General features: G+C 47.2%; 2 protein-coding genes across 2 annotated transcripts; both read left to right on the top strand.

Annotated features, from left to right (window-relative positions):
- Window positions 1–19,276, top strand: pcif1 (phosphorylated CTD interacting factor 1). The gene is made up of 16 exons (XM_030420675.1): window positions 1–154; window positions 1,824–1,982; window positions 3,292–3,416; window positions 3,614–3,739; window positions 3,880–4,013; window positions 4,595–4,749; window positions 9,083–9,230; window positions 9,327–9,410; window positions 9,491–9,590; window positions 11,837–11,996; window positions 15,103–15,272; window positions 16,076–16,162; window positions 16,248–16,432; window positions 16,687–16,780; window positions 16,951–17,126; window positions 17,289–19,276. The coding sequence occupies exons 2-16, from the start codon at window positions 1,856–1,858 to the stop codon at window positions 17,617–17,619; spliced, it is 2,202 nt and encodes a 733-aa protein (XP_030276535.1). The 5' UTR covers window positions 1–154; window positions 1,824–1,855; the 3' UTR covers window positions 17,620–19,276.
- Window positions 19,277–20,894: 1,618 nt separating this feature from the next.
- LOC115583625 (deoxynucleotidyltransferase terminal-interacting protein 1) lies at window positions 20,895–26,840 on the top strand. The gene is made up of 13 exons (XM_030420680.1): window positions 20,895–21,279; window positions 21,696–21,766; window positions 22,219–22,315; window positions 22,418–22,516; window positions 22,719–22,778; window positions 22,856–22,912; window positions 23,658–23,719; window positions 23,810–23,852; window positions 24,832–24,890; window positions 26,004–26,064; window positions 26,269–26,340; window positions 26,451–26,506; window positions 26,622–26,840. Exons 1-13 carry the CDS (start codon window positions 21,205–21,207, stop codon window positions 26,728–26,730), a joined length of 921 nt encoding a protein of 306 aa, XP_030276540.1. The 5' UTR covers window positions 20,895–21,204; the 3' UTR covers window positions 26,731–26,840.
- Window positions 26,841–27,080: the final 240 nt, after the last annotated feature.

The raw sequence follows: 27,080 nt of genomic DNA, 5'->3' as shown, positions 1-27,080 counted from the left end.
CATCTCCAAACAGGAAGCGTGGCAGCCCATGCGCCTGCGCAGTGACTCACCCCGAGTCCCTGTAAAGATGTCTGAGCAGGCGGGGAGGGAGCGGAGCGGAGGACCCGAAACAAACGGACAAAACCTACTACTCTCCGCAACTTAATCGGTTAAGGTAAGGTCAGACGGCCCCACAGAGCCGCACCGACGGCACCGATACACTGCGGAAGGTTTCGGCCTTCAGATGAACCGGCCTAATGGCGCACAGGGCGGCTGAATTTGCAGTAAAGGGCATAAATATTGTGCAAGCGGCGAAGCGCTGTGGCAGGGGCGTGTCCGCCATCTTGTCTGAGAAGTGGCGCCTAAACAGCAGCTGTCGCTCTGAGCGGAGACCGAGTGGGCCGCGCAAAATGGCCGTTAATGACGGGATCTAAAGGCGGCTCGTTAGCCTTTCGGTGTTTTTAAACCACTTTAGCCTGGTTTGGGCCCGCTGTAGACCGGTACCATCAGCCGCTGTGTCCGTGTCTTCTGCCCGGGCTCCGGAGGAGCAGCCGCAGCTTTTTGTTGTCCTCCCCCCTCTCTCCCCCCCTCCTCTTCTCCTCCTCCGTGTTTGTTTGGAAAGCCTGTCATGCGCATGCGTGTAACCATGGCGCTGCTTTCTGCGTATGAAAAAGAAAACATGAAGAATTAATTTCATGTATTGAGCCGAGGCTTTAATCTCCATGAGACACTAAACACGGCCGTGACTGCTGCTCGTCGATCGTTGTGATCAGATGAAGACTGTGATATTATTATTCCGTTTGCCGCCATCCGCCTTCAAACCGCCACATTCAGACGGCTCGTGATCAACAGCTCGGGCCGGAGCTGCGTGTCGTCACCGGGCTGAAGCTCCACTGTTTCCCGCTGACACACATCTGTCCGACCCGCACACCTCAACTTTAGAATAATTCTGTCAGTGTCGGGTCATCTGCGGGCTATTGATCAGTCTGTCTATAACATGTCAATCAGTCCAAACTGACGTCACACAGATTCAGATTTCTGTGAAAGAAAAACAAAGTGAGAAACTGGAGAGATGATGTTTGTTATCTTTGTTTGGAAAATGGTTTGGTGATTTAAAAAAATAAATAAAAATAAAAAGCTTCTGTCAATCAACAAATTGAGTGTTTGGGCTGTAGTTTAAGGTGTAACAATAATTATAAGCAGATAAATGCTAGAACAGACTTCTGTCATTGAACAAAGAAACCAGGAGATATGACATGATGATAACTTGTGAGTGTCTCAGAGACGAACAGCTGTCAGCAGGTAGAAGAACCAGCCGTTCCTTCGTCTCACTGATGAGACCTGATGATCCATTGATGGGCAGAAAGGCCAGAAATGTCCCTGTTCAGGTTTCTTCAGTGTGTCACTTTATAGACATATTTATCAGTTAACCACCAAAGAGATCAGCTGATTAATTTATAATGAAAATAATAATTAATTGCACACAGTTAGAATATAAAGGAAACTTCTTATTTATCTTGTGTGAAGCATTAAAAAAGATCAGTGTTTGTCAGTATAAAGACACTCAGATGAAACCACAGACAGAAGTGAGTCAGCAGAGTGAAGACGTTGAGTCTGAACTCTGTTGATTCATTGATGAACATACAGAAATGAGTTTATTTGGAGCTTCTATGTGTTTTGAATGAGACAAAGTTTGAAATAATGAACGTCAACATATATGTTGACCTGCCTGCATCACGTCACGTGTTCACAGTAATCAAACATCCTGGAATCTGCTGTGTTGCAAACACACAGCGCCACTGTACGCCATTATTTTGAAAGTTAAAGTGTGTCTTCCTCTACAGGCAGGTCGATGTCATTCTGACGAGCAGCTGAGATGTCCAATGACAGTCAGGGATCGGTGAAGGGGGAGGCGGCCATAATGCCGTCTCCCTCTGTCCCCGCCTCCTCTCAGGGACCGCCCCTTTCTCCGTCCAGCACCTCCAAACCACCTGAGCTCCCAGGTACACCTTTCTGTCTGCCTGTCTGTCTCTAACCTGCCTGTCTGTCTCTAACCTGCCTGTCTGTCTCTAACCTGCCTGTCTGTCTCTAATCTATCTGTCTGTCTCTAACCTGTCTGTCTGTCTCTAATCTGTCTGTCTGTCTCTAAACTGCCTGTCAGTCTCTAACCTGCCTGCCTGTCAGTCTCTAACCTGCCTGTCTGTCTCTAACCTGCCTGCCTGTCAGTCTCTAACCTGCCTGTCTGTCTGTCTCTAACCTGTCTGTCTCTAACCTGCCTGTCTGTCTCTAACCTATCTGTCTGTCTTTAACCTGCCTGTCTGTCTCTAACCTATCTGTCTGTCTCTAAACTGCCTGTCAGTCTCTAACCTGCCTGTCTGTCTGTCTCTAACCTGCCTGTCTGTCTGTCTGTAACCTGCCTGTCTGTCTCTAACATTCCTGTCTGTCTGTCTCTAACATGCCTGTCTGTCTGTCTCTAACCTGCCTGTCTGTCTCTAACCTGCCTGTCTGTCTCTAATCTATCTGTCTGTCTGTCTCTAACCTGCCTGTCTGTCTGTCTGTAACCTGTCTGTCTGTCTCTAACCTGCCTGTCTGTCTGTCTGTAACCTGCCTGTCTGTCTCTAACCTGTCTGTCTGTCTCTAACTTGCCTGTCTGTCTCTAACCTGCCTGTCTGTCTCTAATCTGCCTGTCTGTCTCTAACTTGCCTGTCTGTCTCTAACCTGCCTGTCTGTCTCTAATCTGCCTGTCTGTCTGTCTGTAACCTGCCTGTCTGTCTCTAATCTGCCTGTCTGTCTCTAACCTGTCTGTCTGTCTCTAACTTGCCTGTCTGTCTCTAACCTGCCTGTCTGTCTCTAATCTGCCTGTCTGTCTCTAACTTGCCTGTCTGTCTCTAACCTGCCTGTCTGTCTCTAACTTGCCTGTCTGTCTCTAACCTGTCTGTCTGTCTCTAACCTGCCTGTCTGTCTGTCTGTAACCTGCCTGTCTGTCTCTAACCTGTCTGTCTGTCTCTAACTTGCCTGTCTGTCTCTAATCTGCCTGTCTGTCTCTAATCTGCCTGTCTGTCTCTAACTTGCCTGTCTGTCTCTAACCTGCCTGTCTGTCTCTAACTTGCCTGTCTGTCTCTAACCTGTCTGTCTGTCTCTAATCTGTCTGTCTGTCTCTAATCTGCCTGTCTGTCTCTAATCTGCCTGTCTGTCTCTAACTTGCCTGTCTGTCTCTAATCTGCCTGTCTGTCTCTAATCTGCCTGTCTGTCTCTAACCTGCCTGTCTGTCTCTAACCTGCCTGTCTGTCTCTCTTCCTGTCTGTCTCTCAGATGAACTGGTCCAGGCTGGATGGTCTAAGTGCTGGTCTCGTAGGGAGAACCGACCGTATTATTTCAACAGATTCACCAATCAGAGCCTGTGGGAGGTGCCAGTGCTGGGACAGCATGATGTCATTGTGAGTGATGCCACCGTCTTGCTTTGTCTGTCAATCAATCAATATTTATATAGCGTCAGTTCACAACAAACTTTCCATATTGAGTCAGTGGAGCATCAGATTGAATAGAGAGCACCGCTTGTGTTTCACCTCATTCAGCTTTTTTTGTCTTAATGATTAACCTGTTTGTCTCTACCTGTCTGTCTGTTTGTCTGCAGTCTGATCCTTTAGGCCTAAATGCAGCTCCAGCAGAGGGTGGAGAAGGTAACCTTGGTAATGGCCAGAGGAAGAGGAGGAGCTCTGAGGAGCAGGGGGCGGGGCCTAACAGCTTCAAACGCGCCAAGGTAAACGCCTACGACTGAACACATTAACAACATTTAGGGCATTTAGCAGACCCTTTTGTTCAAAGCGACTTACACAGTGTGTGTGTGTGTGTGTGTGTGTGTGTGTGTGTGTGTGTGTGTGTGTGTGTGTGTGTTTACAGGTGGAGCCCACCACTCCCATTTCTCCCAGCACACCTGGGGTCAAACCCTGGATCTCTGCCCCCGAGGACAAACAGGCCCCACCAGCCACGCCCACTACCCCCAGCCCCGCCCCCGCTCCATATAGGCCAGCTGTGTGAGTACTGAGCTACTGTCTGACCCAGTGGACACTCACGGTATTGCAGCTCTAAATTCCCCACATAGCCGATTTATAAAGAGACGTCTGCCAAACTGCCGACACCAACAACTGCAATCGAAGTCCATCATGACTCTATTGTGAACTTTTGACCAATGCAGGTTTTATATTTGTAAAACTTACAATAAGCTGAGAAAAGTGATTTTAAAATCTGTGACGTCATCACAGTGTGAAGTCTACGGGTCGAGCAGGAAGGTGGGCGGGGCCAGCGGGGGCAACGCTACTGCCCATATGTAATGTTCTGCATAACCAGGAAGTGAACAAGGGAGCCAAAAACATTCATTTGGCATGCAAGGCGAGCAGATGTCAATGGCTTGAATGGGCACCATCTTTTTATTTAGTATCTAGTTCTTCTGTAAAAATCTGTGCCACCCCCCCTCATTTAGCATCTTTAGCTGCTGTCCTAGCAGCAGGTTGAACAGTCTGTTGTTGTTCTGCTCCTGTTTCTTTTATGTCTTCTGTCACTCACCTTTACCTGGTTTGTTGGTGAAAGGGGAAAATAAAATCTGTCTTGTTTCCAGGATCTACTGGGATCTGGACATCCAGACCAACGCTGTCATCAGAGAGCGCCCTCCCGCTAACCACCTGCCCCCCCACCCTGAGATCGAGCTGCAGAGAGCTCAGCTGGTCACCAAACTGAGGCAACACTACCACGAACTGTGTCACCAGAGAGAAGGTACCACACCTGGACCCACACCACACCTGCCAGTACAGGGACAACTGGAGTAGTGACTTCTGCATACAGTTATCATTGGTTCTCCACAGTAAAACAAACCTCCACAGACAACGACAAATGGTTGAATATATTTATTTGACTAAATAGTTTAGAGTGAAAAAATTAAATGACAAATTAAACAAATGACAAAATGAACAGGTGACAGAAAGATGCGGAGTCTGTAACGACTAATGTAACATGTTTATGAATTAAATTTTGTGGATGGTGAAATCGTGGGTTGGGTGAAGGCAATTAAATATTAAGAGAATAATTTAATGCTCACATAGCCCGAACCAAGTTTCTCCTATAATCAAAGATATTAATACAGAGCCCAAGGATGCCAACTCATATTTCCTATGTGTGAATCCAGTAGGACGAAGGAATGGATCCTCTTCTGGGCGTCATGTGGAGGGTCAGCAGGCTGCACGTAGTCGTCCTCTGGCCTTGCAGTCCTACCTGCAGGGTGGCAGTCTCGGTCCAATACCCAGCTGGTGGCACAGCTCGGGTTTGGTGTGGGTAGAGCCGGACTGGCCGGGCAAAAGAGTCTTTCTTTCGCTGGAAACTGCTCACACGGTTTCCTAAACAAATCGGAAAATCTTTGTTAATGCTGATGAAGATGATGATCTTGATGTGGTGGTTCTTAGGCTTTGACTGATAAACTCACTAACTGAACTAAAATAACTGAAGGATGCTTCTTTGGCCGATCGGGTTATCCTTGGTTAACTGAGTACGATTGAATTTAAAGTCTGTGTAAAGCAAATTCAGCCATTTTCTTCTAAACACATTAAAAAAGGTCATCAATGTATTTCCTTAAAACATGTAAAAAGCCATTCAACCATTTAGAATTTAATTTTGGAGCTAGGCTCACAAACTGTGTTTCAAAATTTCTGTGTTCAGGATTTAATGGGCGGGTCAGAAATCATGGCCGCGTTGCGTAACGCGGCCATGATTTGCATAAACCCGGCCCTGCTGTTGAAGTGGTATAAATACATTCAGCGCATTAACTTCGGAGGTTTTTCAGCTCGCTCTCGAGTCTTGGATAGCATCTCTTACAATAGTTTGCAGCTAGCTAACCAGTCAACCAGTCATGTCTCCTCCACATCGCTCTGCATCTTTCCTGGATGCCACAGTGTGCAGGGTGACGGTGCTGTTAGCTTATTTAAGTTTCCTACGGAGACAACGTAAGGAAACGGTGGATCAATTTTGTCAAGAGGAGCTAACGTTACTGTGAAGAGTTTATAATCACCACCATCACCGTCTCTGCAGTGTCCACTTTACCCCCGATAGTTACAGCAACTGTCACCAGGTAAAGTCTGGATTTCTGCAGAGTCCGTTGACGCTGGTCAGTGGGGCCGGACTGACCCTCTCCGTCCCCGGCTTGCATCCTCCCGTCCCGCCGACAGCGCATGCTCTCATCTCCGCCGCCGGCATTATGTGCCCGCCTGCGACCGTCCCGCCGACAACAGGTCTCTCATCCGGCATTACGTGCCCGCCAGAGAGTGTTAGTAGAGTTTAGATTATCAGATATTTCCCGTCAATATCCTCGTGCCGGCCCTTGATCAGCATTTGTGTGTGTGTGGTTTTTTTTAATAACTCAAAATAATGACTGTATTTCCAGCTACAAAAGGAGCATCTCTCTCCTCCCTCCATATTGTTTGTGCCGCTGCGTGGTGTTACACGTGAGAGTCCTCGTGCTGAAAACGTGACTTCTCGCGTATGTGACGTCACTCCCCGAGAAGCAAGAAGGAAGCAAAAATATATATTTTTACTAATGAAAATGACAAAAATAATAGTAACACACAGTGATTTGAATAGGTAACTTTCCGGCTCGGCTCGGGTCGGGTCGGGCTTGATTTTTTTTGGGGCAGATCTAAGCTCTAACTGTAAGTGTGTGCTTATGTATGTTATAAATATTGTACATTTGGGCAATTAAATGCATTTTGCTGGCATTTGCTGAAGGTGCAAATCCTGAAAGTGATTTTACATCGTGCATCCTGTCATGTCCATGTAATGTTAGAAAATGTTATTGCATTTAATCATGACATGATTTGGCCTCATTCTCTGAGCGGAGTCCATCTGACAGCACAATGATAATCTACAGGTAATATTTTATGTGCACCAATATAGCTATGACAAGGAGTTATATGTAGACTGGGGTTTTAGTTTGTGTGTAATGTAAAACATGGACTGTGAGGAACGAGGCTGAGCACTATCAGTGTCTGTCTCAGAGTCCGTTTCTGGCTCTGATGGTTCAAACAGGTCCGGCTGGGTCCTCCGATGATGCTGTTAGCTTCCATTGTTACTGTAGGTTACGTCCTTGTACAGAACACGGAGGAGGCTCCTCCCTGCGTGGGCGTGGCTCCAGCGCCTCTAACTGACACGCCCCCACCTTTTCACAGCAGAGAGAAGTGCTTGTTTTTCCATGATATTGAGACCTGATTTTATATACTTGGCAATTTTTTTAATCTTTCAAATTTGGCTCAGTGGTCAATGACACATGTTTCTGTGGTGTGACAAACTCATAACACAAATTTATTTCTGCTTTACACGGACTTTAAGTTCACTTTCTTTAAGTCAGGTCACGGTACTTGATTTGATAAAACAAATTAAAACAGAACTTAGTTCTGGAAGAAACTTAAAAATTGAAGGCGAAAAATGTAAAAGTTACAAAAATACTTCTCAAGAGTGATGTCTTAAAGAGAGGAAAACGTGAAGTATAAAAGAAAGAGCCTGTACTTGGGCATAAAAAAATAATTACAGAGTTTCAAAAAGTTTAAAAAGCGTAGCATGAAGAGTTGAAGTAAAAGTAGAAGTCTAGAAAGAGTCTGATAGCAGGCGTGACCCGAGGGGAGCCGGGCCGCCAGTGTTCATCTCAGAGTGGATAAAAGACTGAAAACTCAAACTAACATTTTAAAGTTTAAATCATGTTTCATCTTTCCCAGAATGTCACCATGGCTTTATGTGGACTGTCTTAAAACACAAATCACATGAATCATAAAATCATTAACATTCAAAAATAGTACTTTGGTTGAACATTTAAACACACTGGATTATTACAGTAGAAATAATGAATACACATTTCTTTTATTTCTAGCTTAATACTAATTATAATAGGGAATCCTTTAAACATTGACTGATAACATGCGTCTGAGTAAGAAAAGGTCCTTTCAAATCTTACCGGGTGTCATCACTCGAGTGCTGTGGCTTCATAGAATACAGGACCCTTTCAAACATTAAACTTATCTCAGTTAACTTTCATCACAGAGAAATTAAATTAAAATCAGTTGTATGAAATTTGTTTCCTGATTAATGATATGCTAATTTCCAGAAGATTTGGTGACCCAAACATACAGAAGTGTACCTCGCTGTATGTTAGCCGTATGTTAGCTGTATGTTGGCCGTATGTTAGCCGTATGTTGGCTGTATGTTAGCCGTATGTTAGCCGTATGTTAGCCGTATGTTAGCTGTATGTTAGCTGTATGTTAGCCGTATGTTAGCTGTATGTTGGCCGTATGTTGGCCGTATGTCGGTCGTATGTTGGCTGTATGTTAGCCGTATGTTGGCCGTATGTTGGCCGTATGTTGGCCGTATGTTAGCCGTATGTTAGCCGTATGTTAGCTGTATGTTAGCCGTATGTTAGCTGTATGTTGGCCGTATGTTGGCCGTATGTTGGCCGTATGTTAGCCGTATGTTAGCCGTATGTTAGCCGTATGTTGGCCGTATGTTGGCCGTATGTTAGCTGTATGTTAGCCGTATGTTAGCTGTATGTTGGCCGTATGTTGGCCGTATGTCAGTCGTATGTTGGCTGTATGTTGGCCGTATGTTAGCCGTATGTTGGCTGTATGTTGGCCGTATGTTAGCCGTATGTTGGCCGTATGTTAGCTGTATGTTAGCTGTATGATAGCTTTGACCAGCTGTCTCCTTCAGCAGTTGTCTGCTGGTTAGTAATAACAGAGTTGCTCATTAATACAAAACACTGATAGATATCCTTGAAATATTTTTAAAAATTGTGAACATGACACTGAAACACACTGGAACCTCTTTACATTTTGTTCAGAAACAAACATTTTTATGATCAAAGAGGACACAGTTTGAACACAAAGATCTGTCAGGTTGAGCTTCTTCTTGTGTCGGACTGAGCCCTCAGCCACAGTCTAGAAGGACTAGAAAGATGGAGCGCCACCTTATCTCATGACTCTCATGAGGACATTCATTGTAATTCTGATTATGAGCTTGTTGCTTTCTCATGATAAAATTTAGATTGTCCAATCTCTCCTACCTGTGTGTGGTACAGGTATTGATCCGCCCCGGGAGTCATTCAACCGTTGGCTGCTGGAGAGGAAAGTGATTGATAAAGGTCATGACCCCTTACTGCCGAGTGACTGTGACCCCGTCATTTCCCCGTCCATGTTCAGAGAGGTTATGAACGACATCCCCATCAGGTACTTGTCTAGGCCCTGGACTGGACAGTATCAATAAAATGAATGCCTTGGTTATTATCTGTATTGATGATTGATTATTATCTGTGTGTCTGTCAGGTTGTCACGTATAAAGTACAAAGAGGAGGCCCGCAAGCTGCTCTTTAAATATGCTGAAGCTGCAAAGAAGATGATTGACTCCAGGTAGGTCCAATCAGAGTTTGATCCTGCATAGGTCATCAGCTATTGAGCGGGCTCTAACCTGTGATGTGTGACTTCTGTAGGAATGCGAGTCCGGAAAGCAGGAAGGTGGTTAAGTGGAACGCTGAAGACACTATGAGCTGGCTGCGCCGGGATCACTCCGCCAGCAAGGAGGACTACATGGTAACCTACAACCTTTAACTTCTGCTGACCCTTAACTTCTGCTGACCTTTAACTTCTGCTGACCTTTAACTTCTGCTGACCCTTAACTTCTGCTGACCTTTAACTTCTGCTGACCTTTAACTTCTGCTGACCCTTAACTTCTGCTGACCTTTAACTTCTGCTGACCCTTAACTTCTGCTGACCTTAACTTCTGCTGACCCTTAACTTCTGCTGACCCTTAACTTCTGCTGACCTTTAACTTCTGCTGACCTTTAACTTCTGCTGACCTTTAACTTCTGCTGACCCTTAACTTCTGCTGACCTTTAACTTCTGCTGACCCTTAACTTCTGCTGACCTTTAACTTCTGCTGACCCTTAACTTCTGCTGACCTTTAACCTCTGCTGACCCCTTAACTTCTGCTGACACCTTAACTTCTGCTGACCCTTAACTTCTGCTGACCATTAACTTCTGCTGACCTTTAACTTCTGCTGACCCTTAACTTCTGCTGAACTTTACTTCTGCTGACCTTTAACTTCTGCTGACCCTTAACTTCTGCTGACCTTTAACTTCTGCTGACCCTTAACTTCTGCTGACCTTTAACTTCTGCTGACCTTTAACTTCTGCTGACCCTTAACTTCTGCTGACCCTTAACTTCTGCTGACCTTTAACTTCTGCTGACCTTTAACTTCTGCTGACCTTTAACTTCTGCTGACCTTTGGCCACTGCTGACCCTTAACTTCTGCTGACCTTTAACTTCTGCTGACCTTTAACTTCTGCTGACCTTTAACTTCTGCTGACCTTCTGCTGACCTTTAACTTCTGCTGACCTTTGGCCACTGCTGACCTTTAACTTCTGCTGACCTTTAACTTCTGCTGACCCTTAACTTCTGCTGACCTTTAACTTCTGCTGACCCTTAACTTCTGCTGACCCTTAACTTCTGCTGACCTTTAACTTCTGCTGACCTTTAACTTCTGCTGACCTTTGGCCACTGCTGACCTTTAACTTCTGCTGACCTTTAACTTCTGCTGACCTTTGGCCACTGCTGACCCTTAACTTCTGCTGACCTTTAACTTCTGCTGACCCTTAACTTCTGCTGACCTTTGGCCACTGCTGACCCTTAACTTCTGCTGACCTATAACTTCTGCTGACCTTTAACTTCTGCTGACCTTTGGCCACTGCTGACCCTTAACTTCTGCTGACCCTTAACTTCTGCTGACCTTTAACTTCTGCTGACCTTTAACTTCTGCTGACCTTTAACTTCTGCTGACCCTTAACTTCTGCTGACCTTTAACTTCTGCTGACCTTTGGCCACTGCTGACCCTTAACTTCTGCTGACCTTTAACTTCTGCTGACCTTTAACTTCTGCTGACCTTTAACTTCTGCTGACCCTTAACTTCTGCTGACCTTTAACTTCTGCTGACCTTTGGCCACTGCTGACCTTTAACTTCTGCTGACCTTTAACTTCTGCTGACCCTTAACTTCTGCTGACCTTTAACTTCTGCTGACCCTTAACTTCTGCTGACCCTTAACTTCTGCTGACCTTTAACTTCTGCTGACCTTTAACTTCTGCTGACCTTTGGCCACTGCTGACCTTTAACTTCTGCTGACCTTTAACTTCTGCTGACCTTTGGCCACTGCTGACCCTTAACTTCTGCTGACCTTTAACTTCTGCTGACCCTTAACTTCTGCTGACCTTTGGCCACTGCTGACCCTTAACTTCTGCTGACCTATAACTTCTGCTGACCCTTAACTTCTGCTGACCTTTGGCCACTGCTGACCCTTAACTTCTGCTGACCCTTAACTTCTGCTGACCTTTGGCCACTGCTGACCCTTAACTTCTGCTGACCCTTAACTTCTGCTGACCTTTGGCCACTGCTGACATGTTGGAAGGTCTCAGACACACCAAACAATAGCTGATGAAGAGCGACTGTCTCTCGAACTTCGAACATTTAAACCAGTTTGAGAAGAAATACCTCTCCATACCACCAGGTGGTGGTAGTCTGTTATCATTAACCCTAACCCTGTTATGATGAAGCAGCCTTTGCCTAACGTCGCTTACAAGCACCACCACAAGAGCTTGAGCAGCAGACACTCACCAGCCACTTGACATTGGTTTGGTGTGTCAGGGCCTTTAGCTGACATGGTTAACAGATCTGATCCAGATGCATCCCTGGAGGTTTTGCAGGTTCATCCAGCTCGGAGGAGACTTCAGGGCAGACTCACAAAACAAGAGAAACTTCATACTCTGTGTGTGTGTGTGTGTGTAGGATCGTCTGGAGCACCTGAGACAGCAGTGTGGACCTCATGTCACTGCTGTGGCCAAAGACTCTGTGGAAGGAATCTGCTCCAAGATCTACCAGCTGTCTGCTGAGTACAGCCGCCGCCTGAGACAAACACACCTGAGCCTGCTGCAGGACCCCCCAACAGGTACACACACACACCTGAGCCTGCTGCAGGACCACACACACGCACACCTGAGCCTGCTGCAGGACCACACACACACACACCTGAGCCTGCTGCAGGACCACACACACACACACACCTGAGCCTGCTGCAGGACCACACACACGCACACCTGAGCCTGCTGCAGGACCACACACACACACACCTGAGCCTGCTGCAGGACCACATACACACACGCACACCTGAGCCTGCTGCAGGACCACACACACTCACACCTGAGCCTGCTGCAGGACCACACACACACACACCTGAGCCTGCTGCAGGACCACATACACACACGCACACCTGAGCCTGCTGCAGGACCACACACACGCACACCTGAGCCTGCTGCAGGACCACACACACTCACACCTGAGCCTGCTGCAGGACCACACACACATGCACACCTGAGCCTGCTGCAGGACCACACACACGCACACCTGAGCCTGCTGCAGGACCACACACACGCACACCTGAGCCTGCTGCAGGACCACACACACGCACACCTGAGCCTGCTGCAGGACCACACACACTCACACCTGAGCCTGCTGCAGGACCACACACACATGCACACCTGAGCCTGCTGCAGGACCACACACACGCACACCTGAGCCTGCTGCAGGACCACACACACGCACACCTGAGCCTGCTGCAGGACCACACACACGCACACCTGAGCCTGCTGCAGGACCACACACACGCACACCTGAGCCTGCTGCAGGACCACACACACGCACACCTGAGCCTGCTGCAGGACCACACACACTCACACCTGAGCCTGCTGCAGGACCACACACACGCACACCTGAGCCTGCTGCAGGACCACACACACGCACACCTGAGCCTGCTGCAGGACCACACACACTCACACCTGAGCCTGCTGCAGGACCACACACACGCACACCTGAGCCTGCTGCAGGACCCCCCCAACAGGTACACACACACACCTGAGCCTGCTGCAGGACCACACACACATGCACACCTGAGCCTGCTGCAGGACCACACACACTCACACCTGAGCCTGCTGCAGGACCACGCACACCTGAGCCTGCTGCAGGACCACACACACGCACACCTGAGCCTGCTGCAGGACCACACACACACACACCTGAGCCTGCTGCAGGACCACACACACATGCACACCTGAGCCCTGCTGCAGGACCACACACACATGCACACCTGAGCCTGCTGCAGGACCCCCCAACAGGTACACACACACACCTGAGCCTGCTGCAGGACCACACACACATGCACACCTGAGCCTGCTGCAGGACCACGCACACCTGAGCCTGCTGCAGGACCACCCACACTCACACCTGAGCCTGCTGCAGGACCACACACACATGCACACCTGAGCCTGCTGCAGGACCCCCCAACAGGTACACACACACACCTGAGCCTGCTGCAGGACCACACACACGCACACCTGAGCCTGCTGCAGGACCACACACACTCACACCTGAGCCTGCTGCAGGACCACACACACATGCACACCTGAGCCTGCTGCAGGACCCCCCAACAGGTACACACACACACCTGAGCCTGCTGCAGGACCACACACACATGCACACCTGAGCCTGCTGCAGGACCACGCACACCTGAGCCTGCTGCAGGACCACACACACGCACACCTGAGCTTGCTGCAGGACCACACACACTCACACCTGAGCCTGCTGCAGGACCACGCACACCTGAGCCTGCTGCAGGACCACACACACGCACACCTGAGCCTGCTGCAGGACCACACACACACACACCTGAGCCTGCTGCAGGACCACACACACATGCACACCTGAGCCTGCTGCAGGACCACACACACATGCACACCTGAGCCTGCTGCAGGACCCCCCAACAGGTACACACACACACCTGAGCCTGCTGCAGGACCACACACACATGCACACCTGAGCCTGCTGCAGGACCACGCACACCTGAGCCTGCTGCAGGACCACACACACTCACACCTGAGCCTGCTGCAGGACCACACACACATGCACACCTGAGCCTGCTGCAGGACCCCCCCCAACAGGTACACACACACACCTGAGCCTGCTGCAGGACCACACACACGCACACCTGAGCCTGCTGCAGGACCACACACACTCACACCTGAGCCTGCTGCAGGACCACACACACATGCACACCTGAGCCTGCTGCAGGACCCCCCAACAGGTACACACACACACCTGAGCCTGCTGCAGGACCACACACACATGCACACCTGAGCCTGCTGCAGGACCACGCACACCTGAGCCTGCTGCAGGACCACACACACGCACACCTGAGCTTGCTGCAGGACCACACACACTCACACCTGAGCCTGCTGCAGGACCACACACACGCACACCTGAGCCTGCTGCAGGACCACACACACTCACACCTGAGCCTGCTGCAGGACCCCCCAACAGGTACACACACACACACCTGAGCCTGCTGCAGGACCACACACACGCACACCTGAGCCTGCTGCAGGACCACACACACACACACACCTGAGCCTGCTGCAGGACCACACACACTCACACCTGAGCCTGCTGCAGGACCCCCCAACAGGTACACACACACACCTGAGCCTGCTGCAGGACCACACACACATGCACACCTGAGCCTGCTGCAGGACCACACACACTCACACCTGAGCCTGCTGCAGGACCACACACACTCACACCTGAGCCTGCTGCAGGACCACACACACTCACACCTGAGCCTGCTGCAGGACCACACACACGCACACCTGAGCCTGCTGCAGGACCACACACACTCACACCTGAGCCTGCTGCAGGACCACACACACTCACACCTGAGCCTGCTGCAGGACCACACACATGCACACCTGAGCCTGCTGCAGGACCACACACACGCACACCTGAGCCTGCTGCAGGACCACACACACACACACACCTGAGCCTGCTGCAGGACCACACACACATGCACACCTGAGCCTGCTGCAGGACCACACACACTCACACCTGAGCCTGCTGCAGGACCACACACACACGCACACCTGAGCCTGCTGCAGGACCACACACATGCACACCTGAGCCTGCTGCAGTGTAGTTGATGTGTGTATCCTATTGTTGTGTGTGTTCAGATGCGTGTGCGTCCCCTCCGCAGTCCCGGTTGGTCTACTGTTACCCGGTGCGTCTGGCGCTGCCATCTCCTCCTCTTCCTCGAGTCGAGCTGCACTTTGAGAACGACGTGGCATGCCTGCGCTTCAGAGGAGAGATGGTCAAAGTCAACAGAGGACACTTCAGCAAACTGGTCAGTACTCACAGCAGTAATCTGATTACTCACAGGTGCTCACAGTCTTGATGGCAGTACTCTGACAGCCTGTTCACACCTGACATCCATGTCATTCTGAGTGACCACCTGTGTTCTGATGTCACTACCTGCTCTGTATGAAACAAACCCGTCCATCACTGAGACAAACAGACTCCATGTTTCTACTCAAAGACAGAAAGAAGTTCATGTAGAACATTTGCTGAATGAACAAGAAGGTCCAAATAATGCAGAATGAGTCAGAGACAGAGTTTCACAGAGTTTATAAAGTGTCTCCAACTCAACAACTCACTAAACTGACACATTTGTTAAGGGAGTCTGGGGACTTTCTCCACGGGGACAAAGAAGTAGCCTATATTGTTACTGTTTAGTGTCTTTGTAACATGTGACATGTTTAGATCAATAACATGTTTCTTCTTTCATAAATGGAGTGTAAATGGTGACATCAGTGTAAACAGTGTGTTCAAACAGCTGATCAATGTTGGCAGGTAAGACTTTAGCACTTTAGACACAGAAGCAGACAGGCTGGTACAGACATGCTGCCACAAACTGACACTTTTTACAAGGAGACAAACAACTTCAGCTGTTTCATAACGTTTGTTGAGTTTCTCCTCAGCTCGTAAATGTCATCACATATAAAACAGGTGAAATTCAGACTGAAGTCCTCTTTGTTGTCCTGGTTTTTCTTTGCTGCTGACTGTACATAACAGTGTTTAATGTTACCTGATCAGGTGACAGACGCTCTTTAACTCACCTGCTGTCCACCGGCCTCTGTTTGTGTGCAGGAGCTGTTGTACAGGTACAGCTGTATAGATGATCCTCGCTTTGAGAAGTTCCTGTCTAGAGTCTGGTGCCTTCTCAAGAGATACCAGGTCAGCTGACTCTCCATGAACCAATCAGGGTTACCTGACCTCACCTGACACTGTGAGTTAACTGTGTGTGTGTGTGTGTCTCCAGGTGATGTTTGGCAGTGGGGCTAACGAGGGGACGGGCCTGCAGGGGGCTCTGCCTGTGACGGTGTTCGAGGCGCTGAACCGACAGTTTGGAGTTTCCTTCGAGTGTTTTGCTTCACCACTCAACTGCTACTTCAAACAGTTTAGCTCTGCCTTCCCCGACATTGACGGCTTCTTTGGATCCAGAGGGTGAGACAGGTGTTCACACACCTACACACCTGCTCAGATACAGACAGTACACACGGTACTTTGAAGCAAAAATCTTATGATACTCACAGTGTGACTGTAGCGCCACCTAATGTTAGCATCACATCACACTGTAGAGGACACACACGTTATAGTGTATTACCACACTGTGTGTACTATTACAGTATTTATTATTAGTATGAGTATACATTACAACCTGTGTGTGTGTGTGTGTGTGTGTGTGTGTGTGTTTGTAGGCCGTTCCTGTCTTTCTGTCCGGTCAGCGGCTCTTTTGAAGCCAACCCTCCGTTCTGTGAAGAGCTGATGGACGCCATGGTGACGCACTTTGAGGTGAGTCCTGATTGTGGTGCTCTGGTATGTTCTGGTCTGAACCACTTCATAGATATCAGTATACAGACTGTGACAGCAGACTGTAGATTCAGACAGGAAGTCAGAGGAGCATCAGCAAACTGTACAGGTGTGTATTGTGTGTACAGCTGATTATAGTGCTGTGTGTGTAGGAGCTGTTGGGTCAGTCCTCAGAGCCTCTGTCCTTCATCGTCTTTGTGCCTGAGTGGCGAGACCCGGTGACCCCGGCTCTGACCCGCATGGAGGGAAGTCGATTTCTGCGTCACCAGCTGAGCGTCCCGGCCTACGAGCATGAGTATCGCTCGGGGAGCCAACACCTCTGCAAGAGGTATTTGCACTGCACTGTACTACACTGATAATACTGCACTGTGTACTGATATACTGCACTGTACTACACTGATAATACTGCACTGTGTACTGATATACTGCACTGTGTACTGATATACTGCACTGTACTACAATAACTCTGTGTATCTGTGTGTACTTCCAGAGATGAGATGTACTACCGAGCAGTACACGGTACTGCAGTGCTCTTCCTTCAGAATGATGCAGGCTTTGCGAAGTGGGCTCCGACTCCGGAGCGTCTGGCCGAGCTGACAGCGGCGTACCGGCCTTCCCCCTCAACACCCTCTACTCTGTCCTCTCCTGGCCCTGCCCACACCGCTCCTGGAGAGAGAGACTCCACCCCTAAGGCGGCTGATAGGCCGCAGAGTGCTGTGATGTCACCTGGCGGCCATGACAACAACAACAACAGCAACAGCAACAGCAACAGCAGCAGCAACAGCAGCAGCAGTCCTGGAGACAAGATGGCCGCTGTCTAGATGGGGCTTATAATGTGACTCCGCCCCCTCACCTGTTGGAAAGCTGTTTAAATTTCTCTGTTTTAGTTTGTTCTGATTGTCGTCTCGTCTCTTCAGATTGTCCCTCACCAGCATCTGTAGCACACCTCCGCTTCTGTCAACATACTCACAATGCCGCTCTGCAGGGGGCGGGGCCAGAGTGTATCCCCTCTGTTGGTCTTTACCGCGCCCCCTGTCACATAAGCTCTTCTGATTGTTCTGACATCACAGGAGTCGCGGCTCCTGTTGCTTAGCAACAAGTTGACAGAAGATGAAGTAAGCAGCGACATGTTGGAGCTCCAGCAATAAAAACTTCTCATTCACCTGTGATGTTATCTATGATGTCACTACTCCTCGCTGGAGGACTTGTGATTGGTCCCCACACCAACAGGGCTTGGTGATTGGTTGACAAGGCAGCTATCGTTTCTATTGGACTTTCTTTCCCTCTTCAGGCTCCGCCTTCTCCGGACAGCCTGGCCAATAGTGTGCGTCCTTCAGGTGGATCATGGGAAACTGAGTATGTAGCAGGCAGGAGGAGGCGGAGCCTTCAGTGAGGTCATATGTACTGGTGGAAGGAGGCGTGGCCATGAGGACAGACAATTCGTCAGGTCCTGTCAGACTATCTGTGCTGTCGTAATGATGCAGGAAGTGTGATCGGAGATGAAACAGGTGGAGGGAGGGGCTTGTTTCACAGGTGGAGCTGCTGGTCGTCCATGTTGGATCGGAGTGTGAGGAGTCTGATAATGTCCCTGCTGTCACACACACACACACACACACACACACACACACACACACACAGTCTTCTCGTCTCGGATCATCTGAAGTTTTGATTTTTTCCACAAGTTTTATAAATATTGTTTGTCTTTTCCTCGTGCAGCGTTTTCTTGTATTAACTTGGCTCAGTATGACATTTAGTTTTTTGTGACTTTATCATTTTTCTCTAAATATTCAAACTTTTATCTTATATCTATTGATGTATTTAGTCAAACTGTTATTTCTTAATTTGCCCAACAATAAACGTACAAACGTGATTTTAAAAATTCTTAAAAACAAGAATTCAGCAGGATGAGAATCACTGCGGCTCCTCACGCTCTCACTGGACACCAGCAGCTGACAGTATGTCCTCTGATTGGCTGATGAGTGGTCCTATCAGGTGTCTGTCTCTGTGTGACATCATTATGTAGATACTGTACAGTCCATCTGTTGATGTTTTGTTCTCTTCTGTTAAACTGATTGAAAAAAACAAATGAACCTGTTCAGTTTTTATTTGATTTAATTTAATAATTTTTTTAAAAGATGGAGATGTTTTCTGTAATATACAGCTTATGATAGTTTGTTTGAAACTAAACCAAAGTGTTATTAAGAAGATCTATATCTTGTATGTAACAGTAGAAGTGTGTCTGCGTCAGTAACCAGCAGAATCCTCTCCACATTATTTTTATAATTCATATGTTTCTGTCACTTTTCTCTTTGTTTTTTATGCTTTTTGTTATTTTGGGTTCTTGTTGTGCATGAAACCTTTTGGACTCTAAATGATGTTCGTTATTCCTGAATGTTTTTATCCGGCCGAGTCTTCAGGCGTTGCTGCGTCACAAAAACATTTTCCCTCAACGTTTTCATGTTAGCTGTTTTTTTGTTTGTTTAAAGGAGCAGTCCACATTTTAAGCATTCTCACTGTAAATGTAGAGTTCATGAAGGTAGATTGTTTTTTAGTTTTCTTTTTCAAAGCTATCAGTTTCGCCCTGTTCCGGTCATTGTGCTAAGCTACGCTAATGTTGGACTGTTCCTTTCAATATTTCTGCCAGGTCAGTGTTCCTGTGAAACAACATTATGTTGACTAAAGAAAACAAGTGTTATATTTTAATTACAGGATCTATACCTGATCAGTTGACTTATAACGACTTTTCTGTCGCATAATTACCAGATGAACATCTTGTCAGTTTGAGATGATAGTTTTAAAGAAAAACAGGAGCAATTATTAAAACTCTCCTAAATTTTTAAAACTGATTTCACGACCGTTTGGTCGAATTGTGAGATACAGATGTTCAGATAACTGATCAGGGTGTTAAGCGACACCACAGTGTCTTCTGTTGTTTCACACGTTATCACAGGTGTTTGAGTCCGTTTGGGGACGAAGGTCGATCACGTTGGTGTGATCTCTTGATGTTTAATAGTGAAAGATTTAGTCTCATAATGACATAAAACGCCAGTGTGAGATTTTTAGGAGATCGTGTCATAATTATGACTCATAGCGCAGAAGATGAAACATCTGTCTGTTTTTATTGATTGATTTGTTTTCTTCAGATTCAAAAAAGATGGTCAACAGTGAAGTCGTATAAAACTAGAAGAAATTGATGTTTTCATCTTGTATGTGGTTGTAAATATGAAATGACCTTCAGTGTGACGCTGCTGCAGATCGATGAAGACTCGGCCGTGTTTGTGGTGGGGTCCTCACAGCTGGAGAATGTAAATACAGTCTGTCCTTCATCCTGCCTGCAGACAAACTGCAGCTTCAGTCTCCTAGTAAAAATATATACAACCCAGTAACACACCTGTCTGCCTCTGCTCACCTGTTGCTGCTCACACATACAGAGTCTTTGTCCTCCCAACAACTAAAAAGTTACACCAAATGTAGAACTTTAATTTAAACTTTTCACGTTTCCAAATAATAAGAAAGTAAAATAATAAAGACTTATTAAATAAATGAAGACAAAGTTACAATCTCTGTAAGTCAGATTGACAGCTTCATGATTTCAAGTGGATGAATTTCACTGTTACTGTAAATATTTACTCACAATATGAGAAAGTGTTTTAAAAACTAGTTATAATGTCCATAGAAAGGTATTTCATTGTTACTACATATCAGCTTAAATGGTTTGACATCAGTCTGAAGGTATAAAATTAAGAATGAACTAATCACAGGAAAATTTGTTATTATTACTAGATCAATATGTCGCAGTTATGTTATTAAGTAATTTCTCCCTGAATTTTAGACAATAAGGAAACCTTTTTCTTGGATTTAACTTAATGACACAAAGACATCAGCTAATGATGATAATAATGATGATGAGAGATAACTTTATTAATCACGAGGGGAAATTATGTTAGTAGTAAGATATTGGTGAGTTAGACAGTAACATAATACTAATAATGATGACGATAATAATAATAATTATAATTATTTGCATTATTAAACCGTTATTTGTTTGTGGAGATGGTGCTTTTATTCTGAAATGAGTGACCGGAAAACGCTTCTGTGATCATTTTAGCTTCACGCAACCGGAAGAACCCGAAGTGTAACTTCCTGAAAACAAAGAAAACATCACCGTCCGGCCGTATCGATTACTGATTGATTAGTTTTAAGGTATCGTCGCCAGGCCTGTCTGTGTGTGTCAGCGGTAACTCACCAGTATCGGTAACGGTAATTTAAACATCTGCTGCGGAGATAAAACGGCACGAACTGCCGCTGTTAGCTTTAGCTGCTGTTAGCCTTAGCTGCTGTTAGCCTAGCCTAGTAGAGTAAGCCCGGTAGTACCCGGACCAGACTGGGTCAGGACCTCCTCCAATATGGGAGCCCACCGCAGTGAGGGAGGCCGGGACTGGTTGGAGCAGGACGGGCCGGAGCAGCCGGAGCAGAGCCCGGTAAGGATAACACCTAGCTTAGCATTAGCTGGCTGCCGGTCTGAACTTGTTTGATACGGAGGTTTCATGGTTCTGTTCTGTTGGGTTGGACTTTGAAGGCCTCGTGTCCTGTTCGATGTGTCTTTCAGATGACGTCATGGATTCCAATCAGTCTGTATTGTTTTGAGTAATCGATCATCAATAATCGGTGATCAATGAAGTGAGATTAATTAACAGTCTGAAGCCGTCGGCTGATTGATCGATTACCAACGCAGAAATGATTTGAACTGAAGGTTTTAGTCATTGATTAGGCTGAACAGAGATCGATGAATCAGTTGATCAGTTTGATAGCTGAGCGTTTGTAAAGTTTTACATTTATTAAGTTTTTGTGACCTGTGTGTGTGTGTGTGTGTGTGTGTGTGTGTGTGTGTGTGTAGAAGCCATGGAACCTGATGATCAAACACAGACAGATTCACAGACGAGGACGACGCTCACACATGGCAGTCAGGTCAGTACTGGTTGGTACTGGTTGGTACTGGTTTACAGTGGCTCTACTGCAGCAGGGTCTTTCTGGATCGGGTTGGACGGTCGGACAGTTCTGATGAAGTCACGGATGCGACTACAGGACTGTCTCACTGCCGCTTTGCTTTAATGGGTACTTAATGAGACTACGTGAGGATGGAGGAGGATCTGTGGTCAAAGCACCCGGTTGTCAAAACCTGATGACTTTAAGATGCAGAAGTGGGCGTGGCCCCTGAGAAGCTGCAGGTGTGATCCCGCCTCCTGCTCCATCACAGCCTGAGTCAGACGGACGCATTGATTGTTGTTAAGTTCAGCAGAGGTTCGATCTGCAGAGCTGCGCTCACTGTGATTCCTGTGATTACTACATCTGGTGTGACTCACTGTGTATGTGTGTGTGTGTGTGTGTGTGTGTGTGTGTGTGTGTGTGTGTGTGTGTAGTTACACTGATCCTCAGGTGTCCATGGACCTGCTGAGGGCGGTGCTTCAGCCCAGCTTCAATGATGACATCATGGCTGTGTTCAGGAAGTACCACAAGGTCAGAGGTCTCAGAATGTGTGAACAGGTGTGAACAGGTGTGAACAGGTGTGAACAGGTGTGAACAGGTGTTGTAGATGTCCTCTTGTTGTTCTTGCTGCAGTTCTTTGAGAAAGCGGCGGAGAACGTGAAGGAGAACGTTGGCGATGATGTTCAGACCGATCAGCTGATCAAAGAAGCCTGCAGGAACGTTCTGGAACATGTGAGATCACTTCCTGTTGTCTTTGTCCTCTGACCTTGCTTGTGTTCACAGATGGCTTGTGATTGGCTGAAATCAGTTGTTACTGTGACATCACATCAGGTGTCAGCAGGTTCTACAGGATTTTGACCTCATGACCTTTGATTGTAACCATCTGTCTGTTTCTCTGTGTGGTTACCATGGTTTCCTGTGGGGTGATCAACAGGCCAAACAGCTGTTTCCAGAGGTGGAGGTGAAGAGGGCGGGGCCTGAGGTTCCCATCAAGGTAGGAACGGGGCAATGAGACGATCAAGAATATGTTGTGACCTGTTCCAGGTCTGACGGGGTTTTTGTGTCTGTCAGAGGTCCAGAGTTGCCGATGAAGACTACAGCCAGCGAGGAAGCCCCCTCCCCAAGAAGGTACTGTGACCTCTGACCTCACAGGTGTTTGCTAGGCAGTCAGGTGACAAAACTCAGGTGTGAGACAAACAAGTGTGAGACAGTTAGGTGAGACAGTCAGTGCGTTTACATGACACTCAAGAAAACCGAATTACTGTGTTAGTCTGACTATGAACGGATCTTTAAGATGCATGTATTCACCTTAGTCTGACTAAAATCGGACCGGATCAGATTTCTCATAGTCAGATTAAAACACCCAGATTATTGATTGATAGTCGCATTACTCCTGCATGTATACGTTCCAGTGGATCGGATCGGATTTTGTGTTCTGCGCAGGTGCAAGATTTTTCCCCCGGGGCCGTGAGCCGGAATTAGACGGACAGCGGCAGCGTCTTTCCTCCGAAATCACAGCAAGAAAGAGAGAGAGAGTGCATCTAGTTTGTGTAATTATCATGTACACCATATACGAAATGTACAAAGATGTAGCTTCGTCTCGCTCTTCGTACGCCATCTTTCTTGAATGCCGGAGGTGTTTCTGTTACCACTAGTTGAAATGGGTACAGCGCCACCTAGCGTACCTGGTATGACATGCTCCGGACAATAATCTGATTTTCTCACCGGCATGTATACTCGGTCAACTGCAGTTGTCTGATTGAGCAGCAGAGTGGAACTATGGCTGTAATCTGACTCAGCTGTGCATGTAAACGTGATGAGTGCTTTCACCTGTCTGACTCTGTCACTAACTGTACTGACTGTCCGTCTCCAGAGGAGGACTCGTCCAGGTGCGGCAGCCATCTCCTCTGATCGACAGCACACCTTCTCCACTCAGTGAGTCTCGGACAGGTAACAAGTGACATCATCATTAGTAAGCAGGTAGATGACAACACCTGACAAACATGTGACTGTTTGTGTCCTCAGAGTGAAGCTCAAGTCTGATCCCATCAAGAGAGAAGGACCAAAGGTGAGTCTTGATTTGACAGTTTCTGGTCACATGATCACACTGTGTTATTATTGGTACAGGTGTGTTTTCTTACCTGTGGTCTCCTCTTCAGCTCTGTGTTGATTCGTGTCATCTGGCGGGACGTTAAAGTTTCTCCCTAAAAACTCAGTCATGTTTGCATGAAGCTAGTTTCTGATGCTAACCAAGTCCCAAAGGAGAGCGCCAGGCAGGGCCAGACCACGTAATGACATCATCACATCACAACCTCCTGACATGATTCACTGTCAGAGTTTGATTCATTCTGTCCGATAACATTTGGAAAGTCTAGAAGAGCCAGGTGCTCAGCAGGAAGTGAGCATGCTCGGGCGGTGGAGGTCTGTGGTCATCACCATAGACGCCTCACAGAGTGCTGGACTGTGCGTCCACACCGCCGCCATCTTGGATGTGGCAGCTCCGCCCTGTGAACTGATACAAGTGTATGTAGTGGACTTTATAAAGCTCCTTCTACAAAGTGCTATAAGTTAATGTCTCATTTACGCATTCACACACGTACAGATATATTCAGGAAACAGTCCGTAACGTTCTCTGATGATTCTAAACGTTAACTACTCCTCATATGTTCAGTAGACAGGTCGGCATCAAACCACAGGATGTGTTCATAATGTTTTTATGTGTTTACAGCTACTAATGTACAGTATCTCACAGAAGTGAGTACACACCTCACATTTCTCCAAATATTTTATTATATCTTTTCATGGGACGACACTGAAGAAATGACACTTTGCTACAATGTACAGTAGTGAGTGTGCAGTTTGTGTAACAGTGTAAATTTACTGTCCCCTCCAAAATAACTCAACACACAGCCATGAATGTCTGAACAGCTGGCAACAACAGTGAGTACACCCCTCAGTGAAAGTATCTGTGAGATACTGTAAGTGACGGCGTTACTGTGATGATACATGACAGTTAGATATTGAATCTGTGTGTGTGTGTGTTTCAGTGGGATCCATCCAGACTGAACGAGAGCAGCACGTTTGTTCTTGGCTCCAGAGCCAACAAGTGAGTAAACATGTAAACAACATGTTAAAGGTCCCATATTAATCTGTTTTTCATCAATTTCACACAGCTGTCAGAGGTCCAACAACACTGTATTTAAGATGTATCGCCCCAAACATCAGTGGTTCTGAATGTGGCTCTACTGAGAGCAGCTGTTCCAGCTCCGTCTGTCACCACCTGCCTTGCTGCTACACGCCGCTCTCAGGAAGACGATGCCACTTACGCTAGCGGTACTCTTGGACACTGTTCGCATCGTCTCTGTCTCCAGTCTGCACGTTTCCAGACTTTTTACTGTGACAACCAAGCTCCATCTTAATATCATTAACATCAAACTCGCTTCAAACGCCATTGCATAGCGGACCGAAGCGGAGCTAACTAGTTAGCCAGTTTCCAGATGACTCCACCATACTCGTGGGCAACTGTAAATACCATCAAAGCGCGGCGACACTTACCTGTGGCTCGGGTGCAGTTGCTGGGTCCGGTATGGTTGAGACTGATCCTTTAACGAGGGTCAGTGTCGAGGCAAAGCCAGCTTTCTACTGACCCTCGTTACTGAACCAGTCCGGTTTGAAGTGGTTAGCACACACATACAAGCTAACACAAACCGCACGTTGTCATTAAACATGAAACATAACCACTGTCTCTTCTGTTGTTCTGTAGCTGGGACAGAATATAGGTACTGATGGGGATTTATACAACCAACAACAGAGCAATTGCATGTCTAGCTCTGAGCGACAACGTTGCGAAACACTGCTGTCTCTCCGCTGGACGCACCGAACTTCACCTCTGGGATGAACGCGCCCCTCTCTGATATCTCCTATCACCTCAGAGGAGGTCGGCCTATGATAATGACTCCTTACGTTCTGTAACGACAGGAGCAGAATCTGAACAGCCTGCAGGAGCGCCGTGTTACCAGTGGGTGGGCTGCAGAGATCATGCAGGACTTGTTTGCTTTCTTCATTCTGGGAGTTGGCAGGCTCAGGGAGGACCAGCTTATACATGTAGAGAGAGAGACCCATAATGTGGGATCTTTAAACCTGGGAGATTATTGGAAAAATTTATTTATGTTTTGACAGGAAATGAGTAATTGTGTGTTATTTTGATGTCACTGTGCAGGGCGCTGGGGATGGGCGGGACCAGAGGACGTATCTACATCAAACATTCTGATCTGTTTAAGGTGAACACACACACACACACACACACACACACACACACACACACACACAGAAAAAGGGTGTTGGAGATGTTTTGTTTTACTGCAGCTCAATAACATATTTATCAGGTTCAGTTCATGTGATCAATATGACTCGTTCATCATGTCTGTCCACATGCTTAGACCTCTGTGTGTGTGTGTGTGTGTGTGTGTGTGTGTGTCCGTCAGTATGCAGCAGATGCGAAGGATAAGCAGTGGTTGGCAGAGAGACACCACATGAGAGCGACGGGAGGGAAGATGGTGAGAAAAGTGTTAAAAGTACTAAATGTAAATGTAACAAGTGTCATTAGAACTACAACTGTAGCTGAACATACCACTGTGTGTGTGTGTGTGTGTGTGTGTGTTTTCAGGCCTACCTGCTGATAGAGGAGGACATCCAGGATTTGTCTCGCAGTGACGAGTACAAGTGAGTCTGACGTCATCCCATCTATCCCCATGGTAACCAGCTCCACAGGTCTGTGATTGCCGTGGTAACAGCTCAGTGTGTGTGTGTGTGTGTGTGTGTGTGTGTGTGTGCGCAGGGACTGTCCGGACGTCAGGATGGACGAACTGAAGCCGTTCTCTGTTCCTGTGTGGATGGTGGAGAAGATGCAGAGAGCGATGGAGGCTCAGAGAGAGGCTGACCTCTGACCTCACACTGATCATGTGACCAGCAGGCTCTCATCTGATTGGCTGCTTCTATTGTTTTTCTTCTTACTGCCATTTTTAAAAAAATAAAATAAAACTCTGTTCACCTCCCACACTGAAGTCTGCAGAATATAAATACTCCAACAGTAAAGAGCTGAGGGTCTGAAGCAGCTCAGCTTGTGCTCCAAGTCGTCCTTAAGTATTGATTACATTATGATGTATTGATCACCATTAACAACGGATCATGTCGCTCTGATGTCATAGAAGGTCATAAATCAACTTTAACAGAAGAAATCATCTAATAAATCAATGAAACATCGTGCAGCGATCATTAAATCATCAGGACTCTTGGA

This window comes from Sparus aurata, chromosome 6, assembly GCF_900880675.1.
Source record: "Sparus aurata chromosome 6, fSpaAur1.1, whole genome shotgun sequence".
Classification (NCBI taxonomy): domain Eukaryota; kingdom Metazoa; phylum Chordata; class Actinopteri; order Spariformes; family Sparidae; genus Sparus; species Sparus aurata.
Note: the sequence above shows the minus strand (reverse complement) of the source record. Positions and strands in the feature narration are given on the sequence as shown.

Bases quoted from the DNA above. Each gene is read 5' to 3' on its own strand.
- LOC115583625 (XM_030420680.1), top strand. From the start codon at position 21,205: ATGGGAGCCCACCGCAGTGAGGGAGGCCGGGACTGGTTGGAGCAGGAC. The intron at 24,891-26,003 runs GTGAGTAAACAT...GTCACTGTGCAG, and splicing joins CTTGGCTCCAGAGCCAACAA to GGCGCTGGGGATGGGCGGGA. The intron at 26,507-26,621 runs GTGAGTCTGACG...GTGTGTGCGCAG, and splicing joins TCTCGCAGTGACGAGTACAA to GGACTGTCCGGACGTCAGGA.
- pcif1 (XM_030420675.1), top strand. From the start codon at position 1,856: ATGTCCAATGACAGTCAGGGATCGGTGAAGGGGGAGGCGGCCATAATG. The intron at 4,750-9,082 runs GTACCACACCTG...TGTGTGGTACAG, and splicing joins ACTGTGTCACCAGAGAGAAG to GTATTGATCCGCCCCGGGAG. The intron at 17,127-17,288 runs GTATTTGCACTG...GTGTACTTCCAG, and splicing joins AGCCAACACCTCTGCAAGAG to AGATGAGATGTACTACCGAG.